We start from the raw sequence: 13,463 nt of genomic DNA on the forward strand, positions 1-13,463 counted from the left end.
CCATTTGATTTTGCAATGCAGAAGCCAAAAGGGGAACCTCCCTCCTTGCCAAATAAAGAGTGAGGTAAACCTTGAAAGATGCAAAGCTTCTTTTGTTCTTGCTGTGGAAGCCACATAGGTGGTTTTTCTTTTTTTTTTCTTTTTTTTTTCCTCACCTTGGTGTTTTTTGGTGGTAAATGAGTTGGAGATTGCAACAGAAATACAGAATGGAAACTAGTTCATTTCATTTCATTTTTCCCCTTGGAAACAAACTTGCTTATTCAAACAATTGCCTTAGTTCAGGCAATTGCCTTTTGTTCCTTACAGAAAAAGAGAAGATAACTTCATTGCACTTCTGCAGTATCAGCACACCTTTTAGATTGAAATTTGCTAAATCTTTTAGAGAAATGCACTGATAAGCTAAACAACAGGCAGTCCCCTGCTTACATACAAACATGTATATAATAGAATTGCATCTGTCCTGTACTTGAAATTTAGCTGTACATGTATGAAAAATCACACGTTTGTACCTAATTTATGTTATAATCTATTTTGTACATAGTAAATGTCTGTAAAATTAGTCTTCTTTCTCAGTTACCTCCTTAAAAGACCTGGAAATGTAAGTCTTGTGTTACATTCTTCAAAGCCAACCAACCAGTTTAATTATTGTTGTGGCAACTCTGTTTTACAAAATAACCAAACAAATGCAAATGTATTTGAATCTTTAAATAAGCACAAATGCCAAAGATTAATAATGTGCTTAGTGATGCTGTAATGGTGTCCTGTTCTAAATTAAATCCCAGGCTAACCTGTGCTTTGTGGATGTGGACAACCATTTCATTGAGCTGCCAGAAGATCTACCCCAGTTTCCAAATAAACTTGAGTTCATTCAGGAGATTTCAGAGATTCTGATGGCTTTTGGAATTCCACCTGAGGGAAACCTGCACTGCAGTGAAAGTGCCTCCAAGATGAAGAGCCTCAGAGCATGTGACCTGGTTTCTGATAAAAGAAATGGCAACATAGCAGGATCACCTCTGAATTCCTATGAGCTGCTAAAGGAAAATGAGACTATTGCAAGACTCCAAGCACTTGTTAAAAGAACAGGTGTGAGTCTGGAAAAGGTAAGATATGAAATGAGCTGTACTTTCTCTGGTCCTGCAGTGGCAGATGGGCTGAAGTCATGGTCCAAAGATGCTGTGTGTCTGTCTTCACTAGAAGGAACTTTCTGTTCCTTCATGTTCTCAAACCTTGTGAGCACCTGTAGAGACAGGGACAAGCTTAGGGGAGGAAGGGAACAGGATTTAACCCTGCAGCATCTGGGAAAATCTTTGCAATCCACCAAGTGTTTCTTACCAAGATAATGTGTTTAAAAATCACACTTTGCCTTTTTTATTCTTGGTTTTAAGATTTATTCTAAATTGGTGCCACTATTTAATGAATTAAGTGGCTAAAATTGGCATCTAGATAATGCTGAAGTTTGCATCCAGTCTTGGTTTCTATAGATACCTTATACATTCTGTCTAGAATATATATTATTTTGCTTATATATAATATATTGGCCATGAGGTTACTGTGATGCTTTTTTCTGGTTAATGTTGTAGAGTTTATGAGTGTCTGATTCCCAGCAAGTGGACATGCACTTGGTGATCCTGATTGGATTTTTTGAGTGATTAGAATTGTGAAACAAAAACCAAAACACACCCCTTTGTGCAAAAAATATACTACCTGAAAGACCTGGGAGCTTTTTTAGCTTTTGTGAATGCAGTGAAGACTTTCATTGTTGTTGATTTTTTTTCTCCCCTATGAATTGAATATCTTAATTTTATTGTTTTTTTGATAAATTTTAGCCCACATCTTAACTGAAAATGCCTTTTCTTTTCTTAAAGATTACTCTGAGTTGTGTAGTGGGGAATTGTGATTTACACTGCTAAGGGCTTAGGCTACAGGCAATTGGGTGCTAGCCATGCACAGCTTCTTATTACTGTGCATTTCTGACTTCATTGGAAAGCTGGTATGTGTTTAGCAGCTCTACACCTGGAGCTGTTTGACACCAGATATAGAGTTGCCTAATGTGCAAGTTTTTAGGGGTAGTAAGCACCTCTGAGAAGCTTATGCAGGTGATTGAAGGGTAAGAGAAAGGTAAGTCTGTGGACATGTATATGGTTGTTATTTATGCTTTTTAAATTTAAAACATATCCAGTGCAGATGGTACTAAAGTAAGTTTTGGTTTATTATGAGAAATTTTCTAGGCAAAGGTTTCTGTCTGCATTTTTTTGATTTTGCTCTTTACAGTAATTATTTTTCTTTATTGAAATGTTGACTTGAAGAGTAGCAACTGAATGACAGATGAAAATCTTGTATGCCTGGAATACCTGACAAAGCATCAATACAAATTATTTGTGTTTTTCCTTACTTTTTCAGCTGGAGGTACGAGAAGAGACCAGTAGCAAAAAGGATCTTAAAATCCAGTGTGATGAAGAAGAATTCAAGATTTACCAGCTGAACATTCAGATTCGGGAAGTTTTTGCCAACCGCTTCACACAAATGTTTGCAGATTATGAAGTGTTTGTCATTCAGCCCAGTCAGGACAAGGAATCCTGGTTTACAAACAGAGAACAGATGCAAAACTTTGATAAAGTAAGTTGTAATAAAAAGGTACATTGATGTAAGAGGTAAAACAGTATTCAAACTTAAGGCTTTGTGTATTGGGCCATCGAATGGAAAACTGTGCTGTAAAAATGGTAATTTCTTCTTTAAATTTCAGTGTTCCCAAAAAAGTCACATCTTAGGTATGTGGAAAAATATTTACCAATAAAGACTTAGAGAGCTAAAGATACTCTTTTAAGGATACTGTATTAAAATGCAGCTTGCCCTAGGAAAAATAGCTTAGAAAGCCTGACTTCAGGGCTAACCTCCTCATTAAGATTAAATATTACAAGTGGAAACTGTTTGATTTTTAACCAGAGGAATTGCCAAATATGTTAATGAATTAAGTCATGACCCCAAATAATGGTTATGTACATGTGTACCAAAAGTATTCCTAACTCTTTTGTAGAGAAACATAAGACCCAGTTCATCAAATTTTTGCTCTGTTGTCTTTGCTGGAGATATTTGTCAGCAGGAGAGCTCACATGGGTGAAGACTGTTGCAGCACTATCTGCTAAAATATTCATGTAATTCCCCCCAAGTTGTATGAAAAGATTCCCATTGATTTCACAAGCTGTGAGCCCAGCCACAAGTACCAAATATGCACACCTGCAGTACTGATGGTGTGGTTTGCTGGCATCCTGTTGAAATTTTTAGGAGATGAAGGAAATGCTAAAATAACATTGTACCAATTATTGTCCCACACAGTAGGTGATTGTCCTGACGCTGAAAATTTCATACAGACTGCCTGTTTTGGGGACAGAATTGATGTGTACAATAAACCCAGGCTTTAAGTGGCACCAAAGCACTCTCATACATCCTTGATCAGAAAAATTGGTGCTTCTGGTGGATGTGTCTCCCTTTGCAGACTCCCAAACACTCTTATCTCTTCCTGTCTCTTAGGCTTCTTTCTTGTCCGACCAGCCTGAACCTTACTTGCCTTTCCTCTCGAGATTCCTGGAGACCCAAATGTTTGCATCCTTCATTGACAATAAGATTATGTGCCATGATGAAGATGACAAAGACCCTGTTTTGAGAGTTTTTGATTCCAGGGTGGATAAAATCAGGCTGCTGAACGTCAGGACACCGACTCTGCGCACATCTATGTATCAGAAATGCACAACCATTGATGAGGCTGGTAAGGGCCATGAGGCACTTGCTTGACAATTAGTGCAACTGGTCAGTGCTGGTTGTTGGAGACATTAGATTAAGTAATGATTCATGCTTTGAAATCTCAAAAAAACAGACCAAAATAGCAGAGATGTAAAGCTTAAACGGGGGACTAAACATTTTCTGTGATGTTGAGATGTGAAATGAAATTCATGTAAAGTAGAACTCAGATGTTTTCCTGCATGCTTTGTGTGTGAAAGATGTCTGAGCTTAAGAAGATAAACATTTTTCTCCTTTTGGTGGCATTCTTTGATGTCAGAAACACTCTTGTACTAATGTCCCTGTTGAAATCAGTAAGCAACTTCCACCTCTTTCTTTAATTTGACATCTGCTTTTAATTGAAGATATGTGATTGTAGATACATGTCTGATTAAAGCACCTTAACAAATTTAACCTTCTTACTATTTCAGAGAAATCTATTGAATTAAGGCTGGCAAAAATAGATCACACTGCAGTTCACCCACACTTGCTGGACATGAAAATTGGACAAGGGAAATATGAGCTTGGATTTTTTCCTAAGCTTCAGTCTGATGTTTTATCCACTGGCCCAGCAAGCAACAAGTGAGTAAGCTAAGGCAACAGGTGCTGAATCTTGGCAAGATCTATAGAACAGCACTAAAGCAGAGATCTTAGAAAGCAAAGTCTGTTTTAGGGTTGTTTTTTTCAAGTGGGAGCAGATCAGATGATGTGGGATGGGGTTTTTGCTATGTCTGGTTTCTTTTTTTTTGGTTATTTTTGTTTTTTAAGTATGGACTTCTTGAAGCAAATTTACTGAAAAAAGCTCTCTTATGTTTGAGATGATCTTTTTTGTACTTGGAGTTACTTGCAATTATTGTCAGTATAAAAGCAGATCCCCTTATTTGATCTTATGTAGGAACTAGCAAATATTTTAGGATATCTTCTTATAAAGACCTTGAAGGGGGAGGGGCAATGCTTAAATTGTGCTTGGAATTGTGACCAAAAAAAGGAAAAATACAGAGCAAATGAATGTGATTGAATATTCTAAGCCATTTTGGTTGCCCAATATTCCAGAGACTCTTTGTGTGTGTTTGCAGCTGCGCTTTGGCTGATGTAACTGATGTCAGCATGTTCACAATGTGTAGAGTGCATAGAATAAAGTGGAAACCTCTGATTGCCTCTGCCCTTGCCCTGCCTCCTGACACTTGGCTGATGTTGTTCCCCACGTGTAGGTGGACAAAGAGGAATGCTCCTGCTCAGTGGAGGCGCAAGGACAGGCAGAAGCAGCACACGGAGCACCTGCGTCTGGACAATGACCAGAGAGAGGTGAAAATTGCTCAGCTCTAGAGATGTGATTTTTTTTTTCTTTCCTAATGGCCTGAGAAATGCTCTGCAACCTTTATGAAATGTCTAGACAGTTACTTGCAGCTCTTGTCTGCTCTCCCTTAAGTGTATTTAATACAAATGAAGTAACAGACCAAAAATACTTAATTTTCTTATTATAAAAGTTATGTCATTTTTGCCCCTTCTCAGGACAAAATTATTTCATCCCACATATAGGAGAGTTCTCTGAATATATAATCACAGGATTTCAAGTTGTTCTGTTGTGTTTTTTTTGTCTTTTAAAGGGGATGAGAGGGAAGAGGGTAATTAATAGTTTTCTCCATCTCTTTCCCATCTCTGAATAACTTAGTGACCCTATGTTTCTTTTGTGTTTGTGTATTTGATGGAAAAAAGATAACCACCTCTAGAGAGGGATTAATTTCATCCTAAAATCAGGAGCATTGCCTTTTGGCCTAAGTGTCTTCTGTAAACCATAATAAAAGTATTGAGGTGACAGAGTGAGAGACAACCTCATTGCTAAGGTGAGAGTGTGAAGCCCACCCAGACTGTCACGTTTGTGGCTGGCTGTTTTTGCACAGTGCAGTCTGATGCTGATTTACCCACCTTCTGAACTGATGAACATCTCTCACCACTGCTTCTACAGCTGACACAGTTTTTCTTTGTGGTGAAGTGGTTTTGAAAGATCTGGGTGAAGTGAACTAATTACAGTACAGTTTCTGATTCATATGGTACAGACTGCAAACTGTTATACCAGGTGTTGATTTATGGGTAATTCCAAGAATAGACTGGCTCAAAATATTAGAAGTTTTTTTTGGTTTACTAACCCCAGAGTTTTGCTTTTGTTTCTGTGTTGTTCATTGAAAACAATATTCTCTTGCCTTGGTAAATATCCTTAGAAAAGCTTATGTTTGAATTTTAGTAGTCTTATGTCTGCTAGGATAGTGTTTTGAAATTCAAGTGTGTTTGTTCAGTTCATCCTTTTATGGTAGTGATGGATTTAATTGTCTTCCTAGTGTACTCAGTTCCGGAATTTACTTACTGGTTTGTTAAAATTTTGTTGAATTATAGTGTCATCTCTGTCATCCATAACCATGTAACAGAAAAATGTCTGCATAATAAAAAACCTCTACGAGTAGTTTCTGGCTTTGGCATGTTCCATATGCTCAGCTAACTCTAAAGTGCTTTTTATTAGATGTACCAGAAATGAATAGTAGTTGATTTCTAACCTCATTACTGTGCTAAACAACACAATTGTTAAAGCATGTAAACTTCTGAGCTAATTACAAAGGCAAAAATCTACCTCTGGTCTCTGGGGTGTTTTGTTTGTTTTGTTTTTTAACTGATTCCTCACAAGTTCATTTCCTATAGGAGTTACTCTGTTGCAAAAGGCAAAAAATATCTGAGGAATACTTTGAAATGCATGCTCAGCTGGGGGTACCGAGTGCCAGTGGTAATGGTGCTGCTGTTTTAGGGGTTTGTGCTGTACCTCTTGGATGACATAATGGTGCTTGAACATGGACCCCTTCTCTGGGTGACCCTCAGACTTGCACAGTAAATTTGAGTGTGGGGAGGGAGCTCTTCTGAAGATGAGCACTGGGGGTCAGGCTGAGCAGGAGGTGTCAAACTGCAGCTTTGGGAGTTTTAAACTAATTGAAGCTTTGTGGCAGCCAACAAAAATCTGTGCAATGGAGACTTTTTACTTGCAAACATTTGTGCCCAGTGGAGGGCAGAGTTTACACCAATCCACTGATTTAACACCATCTTTTCTTTTTTCCTTTCAGATTCATTACTTACGAATTTATGTTTATGTTGAATGCTTGGGAGTTCTGCATTGTATTTTGTCTTCACTCTTTTCCTTTTCTGTTTTGCATGCTTGCTTTTATTACTTCATATGTCTTACCACTTTCACTTTACATCTGCTTGGCTTTTTGCTACCAACTTATCCTGCCAGCACCTGGACTTTTCCATGTCAGAGCTTCAGTTGCAGTTATGTTTAGACTGGGACCAGCATGATTGGCCCTTCATGCCCTCTATAAAATCTGTGTCAGAGCATTATCTGGTATGTCCAATGCACAATATGACTGTAATCATAGTTCTGGATAAAGATGCATAATTTAATGTGTACATCATAGCTCGTTAGTGCAAGGCCAGTGGAGAAAATGGGTTTTCCCTCTTTGTTGTCAGTGAATAGATTTGTCAAACACATTTGAGTTGATCATTATTTCAATGTAAGCTAGATTTCCTTTTAATTTGACATATGTACTAATCCTGAGTATTCATCAGTGCCTGTACAGGACTTTGTCACTAATTCTCATTTAGCTGTGCCCCAACCAGCCTGTGATCCAAAAGGTTGTCATATATGTCCAAAATATTTATCATATCACTCTTGTCTCTGGGGTGAAAACAAAAGCAACTCCTTGATGGCAGTATTAGGAGCAGAAGAGCACTTTTGAGTAGAGTGGGTTCAGGAAATGATTTTCCTCAAAAATGCAGCTGGTTCACAGCTGAGAGATGTTGTTATCATTTGCATTTTGCAGCTGCTTCCTGAAAGAGCAAAGTTTTCTTGCAGTCCTCATGTAGACCAGTCTGCCACTTTAATACTCTTGGTCTAGGTAGTTTTTGCAAATTTTCATTTAAATGAAACAGATAAAAAGTTGACAGTAGTGCAGGGAGTAGTTGAATCTCTATGCATCTTGAATATCCTTGACAGTTTGTATTGTGTTTTGTAATTCAGCAATGTGTGTTCTAATACTGTGTAGCCAATATAAATGGGGATTTGACCTCTGGTGAAACAGCAGTTTTAAGTGTCTCAGCCCTTAATAATGCTGGATAAAAAATGGGCCTTTTCTGAAAGAGGAGATACTTTTCTCCTCACTCCAGAGGTGTGGGTTATAAAAATAAATTTACCTTTTTCTCTTAGCCAAGTAGTCTCACTTGCACTTTTGTCTGTGTCCATTTTCTCTCCCAATGCAGAAATACATCCAGGAAGCCAGGAACCTGGGCAGCACCATCCGGCAGCCCAAGCTCTCCAACCTCTCTCCTTCAGTAATTGCACAAACAAACTGGAAGTTTGTAGAAGGCTTGTTGAAGGAATGCAGAAATAAGGTAATACAGAGAATAATCCTGCTCTCCTGCACCTCATATCCTGCACCTCATTATCCATCCTTTCTGGACCATTTTGTATCCAGCATGTTTGAACCCCCCCACTTTTCTGCCATCTGTTTCTGCTTTATCCCTGTAAGGATTTTTGCATGGTGGTGAGAAATTAATGAAGAGATAATGTATTCAGAAATTCTGCAAGGAGCAGAGACTTTATCAAGTAGATTTATGATAGAGATTGAATATTCTGAAGGGTCTTTACCATCCTGCTGCCCAAGTCTATATAGCACATTTCAGTTATAACTAATGAGACAGTACAATTTCAACAGGAGTGAATAGTCCAAAAGAGAGGCTTGTGGGGAAAATACAGCAGCTTTTCTCATAACTGCATTTCTTAGGTGTATGCTTTTAAGCACTTAACAAAGAAATTTGGCATTAATTTGTAGACATGCTTCACCAGTACATATTTGACAACATATTAATCTGAAGCAAATGTTAATGTTTATAAAAATACAGCAGAGAGAATAATTATGAAATAGACACATTCTTGCCTAAAGTTAGTGGGGGTACTACAGTAATTATATAGAACTTTTCATAAAACTCTATTTAATATGTGCATCTACTTCTGATTTCACTTTATGGAACTGTCCAAATAATCCCCATCCCTTAATAGAAGCACAAGAGATGGTGAAAGTTTTTGAAGGTGGACTTGGCTCTGTGACAGTGAGAAATTGCCAGAGGGAGTGAGGGGCAGAAGCAGCCAGGGACTAACTTGGACTTGTTAATCTCCAGCAAGGCTGTGCAGAGGTGCTTAAGGGAGTATTCCTCATTTAAAAGCGAGTCCAGAATAGGAACAAAGATGAAAACGTGCAAGAGGCGAGTGGAACTGCTTCCCTCACCATTTTTTCCTCCAGTTGGCTGTATGATGAATATATATATTGTGACTGGGAGACTGTACTTGAGAAGCTGGTGAAAGTTTTGGTGGGCAGTATGAAATTGTGCACAGTTTAGGAGAATGTGGCTCATGGGGAAGCTCAGGAGGTGCACTCCAGAATGGGTTTGGTTTAATCCAAATGCCCTTCTGGCAGAGAAGCATCTCCCAGGAATGAAATACCTGTGCTACTTGGAAACACTTGGGTGCATTCACCTCCCCTGGGAGGAGGGGGACAAAGTGTGCTGCTCTTGGGGAGTGCATCCAGTAGTCACCAAAGTACCCACGATCTGTTTTGTGGCCTTGCTGCTGAGAATCCAGCTTGTTAATGTGTGACCTGCTGTTCCCTTTGCTGGGGTCACTCTGTGGAGAATGATGTGCCCATTTGCAAAACCTTTTTTAGAAAAACACAAGATGAGCACTGCTGCTGTCCTGGCTTGAAAACCAGGGATAAAAGAAAGGCAGGTCTGCACTAGTGCCAGAAATACATATATACAGCCAGTTATTCTGCCAAAACTTTATCATGTGCTTCCTTATTGGTCATTTTAAAAGTGTAAGTGATCTTGGAAGTTCCTGGAGAGATTTACCTCTCTTTTACCTTGTCCCTTTTGAGACTAAGAGGATGTTGGTTGAGAAGATGGGTCGAGAAGCTGTGGAGCTTGGTCATGGTGAAGTGAATATCACAGGAGTGGAAGAGAACACCCTGATAGCCAGTCTGTGTGACCTCTTGGAGAGAATATGGAGTCACGGTCTGCAAGTCAAACAGGTGAGGAATAAATATTCCTGTACATTGCAGAGCACACTTGCCTGAAGCTGTGGTATGCTGTTCCTCTCTCTGCTTTCAGAGAACACCTATAGTGTGTATGTAGATGTGTTAAAAGACTTGTGTGTCCTGCAGTCTTTTTTTATGTTCCTACCCCCTGTGTGTCTCCATGTTGTGGGACATGTGTAAGTGCACTTGCAGACGTGTTCCAAGATGACTTCTCAGAGGACTCTCCATTTAACCTGGGGTTTTCATTTGGTTTGGTGGGTTTTGGTAGTTTTCTTTAATAGGATGGTAAAAAAAACTCCAACTATTGCTGTGTTCTTAATGTTCTTGTTAATGAAGTTGCATAGGCTACAAGGCAGCCTATCCTGAAGGTGCTCTCAGTGGGATGGGGGAATTGTTTTCCTGAAGGGTAATTTAGTACATCAAAGTAACAGTCTTGCTATTTTCGTTCTTCCTGGGGGCTGTAGGGGTACTTAAATTATGATTACAAGGTCACCACCACTTGCTAGAGGTGTTGGGGTTTTGTGTGAAATTAATAATTGTTTTGCTCTTCTGTTTGGAGTCACTTGTGGGACAAGATGGAGTTTGGAGGGCCTTTACCAACTTTACTTCTCCCTCGTACAAAGGAGTAGTAAGGGTGGAGAAGATTATAATTTCTTTTTTTTTTTTAAGAATATATGTTCATAATTCAGACGACTGTAATCCAGTATCTCTGTTCCCAGCAGCCAAACACCAGTGTTTAACTCTGCTCTCCTTCAAACTATCCAACAGTTTTCTATGTGAAGATTTATCATGTGATTCTCTCCCTTCCCTCTTGTATATCACTTAGGATAGAAGCTGTACTGCTTTCATCTTAGAAGACAGAGCATCAGTTTACTCTGCTTCAACCCAGGTTTGGGCCTTTCAGAGCAGCAGACGGCCAACCCTTCATAAGGTTAATGCTTTGGATTGATTGCAGATGTTGGCAAGCAGTGCTGAATGCTGGAATAGATAGAGTGGTGGAATAGAATAGAGGCCTGATGGAGGAAGTGCAGTGTATCTCACAGTATGATCCACAGTTTAAAAAAATCAAAAGTAAAAAAAGCACCACCAGTTGTCTGTGTGCTCTGGCCTTTATGAAATATGCAAAAGCTTGCTGTTTCATACATTGATTTGATTTTATTTTTCAATAATGAGCCAAGGAAGACTCTTCTTTCTCAACTGACCATAGTAATGAGGATGGCTTTCCTTCCACCCATCCCTGCTTCTACCTCTTCCCTGCTGATGAACCCCAGTAGTCCTACATTAGCTACCTACTGATCTTTCCACGTGCCAAGGGAATCCATGCCTTCCGTTGTCCCGAGCGACGCAGGGCGGTTGTGATGCGGGATCTAATGGCCGAAGCAGTCTGGACTTTGAGAAGGCCTTGGTTATTCCCTTGCCCATTCTCTATCCCACTACTTTCCTTAGGCTGTCTTCCTTCCCCCTATAGATCCAGCTTGCCTCATCATTGCTATTTGGTGAAGTTAAAGGAGAGGTCCACGGTGCTGGAGGAGCGGGCAGGCACTGCATGAGTCCTCACATCCATCATGGTTGTTGGCATCACTTTGCTGCAGGACCCTTTGTTGCTGCTTTCTGTGATCTGTTGCAGTTCTCCTTGCCATGGCAGCTGGTTGCTGAACACTAGATTGTGTGTGCATGTGTGTGTTTATTGGGAGAAAAGACAGTTCTGGATGTAACTCTTTGCTGGGTGATATTTTCATGCTCTTTTTTATCTGTTTATAATAAGACTTGAAGTTTTGGCTTTCCATATTTGATCTGTCAGGTACACACAAGACACAATGGATTTTTTTAATATCCTCACCACTGAATGCATATTTTTGTATAGATTTGTCATCACAGATGTTACAGACAGTCTAGGATTTATTCTTCTGGAGGCGTGCCACTTCTGGAATAATCCCTCATGGTCAATAGTTCATTATGTCAACTGCAGGGAGCTATAGGATGGAAATGGTTAGAGATTTTTAAATATAGTTAAAAAAAGAAAAAATTAAAGATGATCTATCATTACTGCACTTCTGGGAAGGCACTTAGATAATTTTTGATGAAATTGATAGTGTGGAATTGGACAACTATTGCTTTACAGTCATGGCTTCTTTCTGCACAAAGCTGTAAATAAAAATATGGCCTCATAATATGACAGCTTTTCTGAAATGCAGAATTGCTAAATCTTCCCTGGGATTTCAGGTTAATACAGTACTTTAGGAAGATAAGTAATGCTAATTATCTGTCAGTAATTCCAATTGATGTGCTGGAGAGCTTCTGTTTGCTTACTGCTGCCTTTCTGCAGGTTTGCAAGCTTATGGTTTATTATGTGAAATATTTTATGATGAATCCAAGAATCTTTATAGTTGCCCAGTGATTTTCTCACTCTCTGCTTTAAGCCACCAGGGGTTTAAGAAAGCAACATAATGAGCAAGGTGCACCTTTTAACATCATGTGATGGATTTATCTTGGCCTAAATATTACATCCCAAATTCTGACTTTTTAGTTTTACAGTGTGTAGAACTGGGGTATTTTTACTGATAAGCTTTCACTGTCCTGCTTATATGTTGGGATATCTTACTGTGTTTGTGATTAATGCAGGTGCTTTGCCTGATGAAATTGAGGGGAATCTTTTGAGGTTGTAAAAATGGGCAGCATTTATCCTTAGCCCTGAATGACCCTGAGGGGAGCAGGACTTGGCCTGGGTGAGTCTTGCTCAGGCTGGCTCTGTGTCCCTTGTCATTTACTCTGGAGAGGCAGAGAGAGAGACCCATAGGGCAGGTCACAGCCTCAGATTTAAGACTCTACAGCGTTTTACAAGCCTTTGAATGTTCTCTTGTCATGGTAATGAACTAAGAGGGAAGAAGTTCCATTGACTTCTTCCTGTTACCAGAATCATTAGATCCCAGTAGTCTGACTCTTGCTTTTCCTTCTCAGCCTCTTCACAGCTCCCAGGCTCCTCCCACTTTTGTCTTATTTTTGGTTTTCACCATTGAGTTTATAGGGAGAAACATCTTTAAAGCAAGTTTTTGTCATGGCTGATACTTTCAATCATGTTTCAGACTTTTTTTTTTTTAATTCAGCTGGTAGTGATTTGTTTAATATTTTTTCATTTTAGGGAAAGTCTGCTTTGTGGTCTCATCTGTTACATTACTTAGAAAACAGACAAAGAAGAACCACATCAGGCAGCTTCAGTACCTCAGGTAAGATTGGCATCTGCTGGAAGAAGATGATTAAAAGTTGTGAGTAAGAGCTGCCTGCAGATTTACACCAAGGAGTTTTTTCCCCTGGAAATACCCTTCACTCCATATAACTGAATCAAATATTATGGCTACTACAGGTTTAATATGGGCTGGTATGTTGTCTCAGTATGTTTTATGGAAAATAAACTGGTTTGTATTGTGCCCACTTGTTTGGGTCTGGGATCTGACTACCATGGTAGTCAGGAACCCAGAAATAGCTGATGCTTCAGAGATAGGCTTTGAAATGGGTTGCTCTGGTACATCATCCTCCATGAGACACACAGGCCCTGCATGGCTGCAG

The 13,463-nt window shown here is 39.4% G+C and overlaps 1 protein-coding gene across 3 annotated transcripts in view; it reads left to right on the forward strand.

Annotated features, from left to right (window-relative positions):
- DENND5A (DENN domain containing 5A) overlaps positions 1-13,463 on the forward strand; it is a 62,751-nt gene that overhangs the window by 35,431 nt on the left and 13,857 nt on the right. For 2 of the 3 annotated variants that reach the window (XM_036383570.2, XM_036383571.2), the window contains 8 exons: positions 783-1,100; positions 2,401-2,616; positions 3,529-3,763; positions 4,206-4,356; positions 4,986-5,079; positions 8,071-8,202; positions 9,741-9,893; positions 13,039-13,123. In XM_036383570.2, coding sequence (XP_036239463.1) covers positions 783-1,100; positions 2,401-2,616; positions 3,529-3,763; positions 4,206-4,356; positions 4,986-5,079; positions 8,071-8,202; positions 9,741-9,893; positions 13,039-13,123 — 1,384 coding nt within the window. Of the gene's footprint in view, positions 1-782; positions 1,101-2,400; positions 2,617-3,528; positions 3,764-4,205; positions 4,357-4,985; positions 5,080-8,070; positions 8,203-9,740; positions 9,894-10,725; positions 10,831-13,038; positions 13,124-13,463 lie in introns of all 3 variants that reach the window. The other variant, XM_036383573.2, reaches the window with a different exon arrangement.

Source organism: Molothrus ater, chromosome 6, assembly GCF_012460135.2.
Source record: "Molothrus ater isolate BHLD 08-10-18 breed brown headed cowbird chromosome 6, BPBGC_Mater_1.1, whole genome shotgun sequence".
Lineage (NCBI taxonomy): Eukaryota > Metazoa > Chordata > Aves > Passeriformes > Icteridae > Molothrus > Molothrus ater.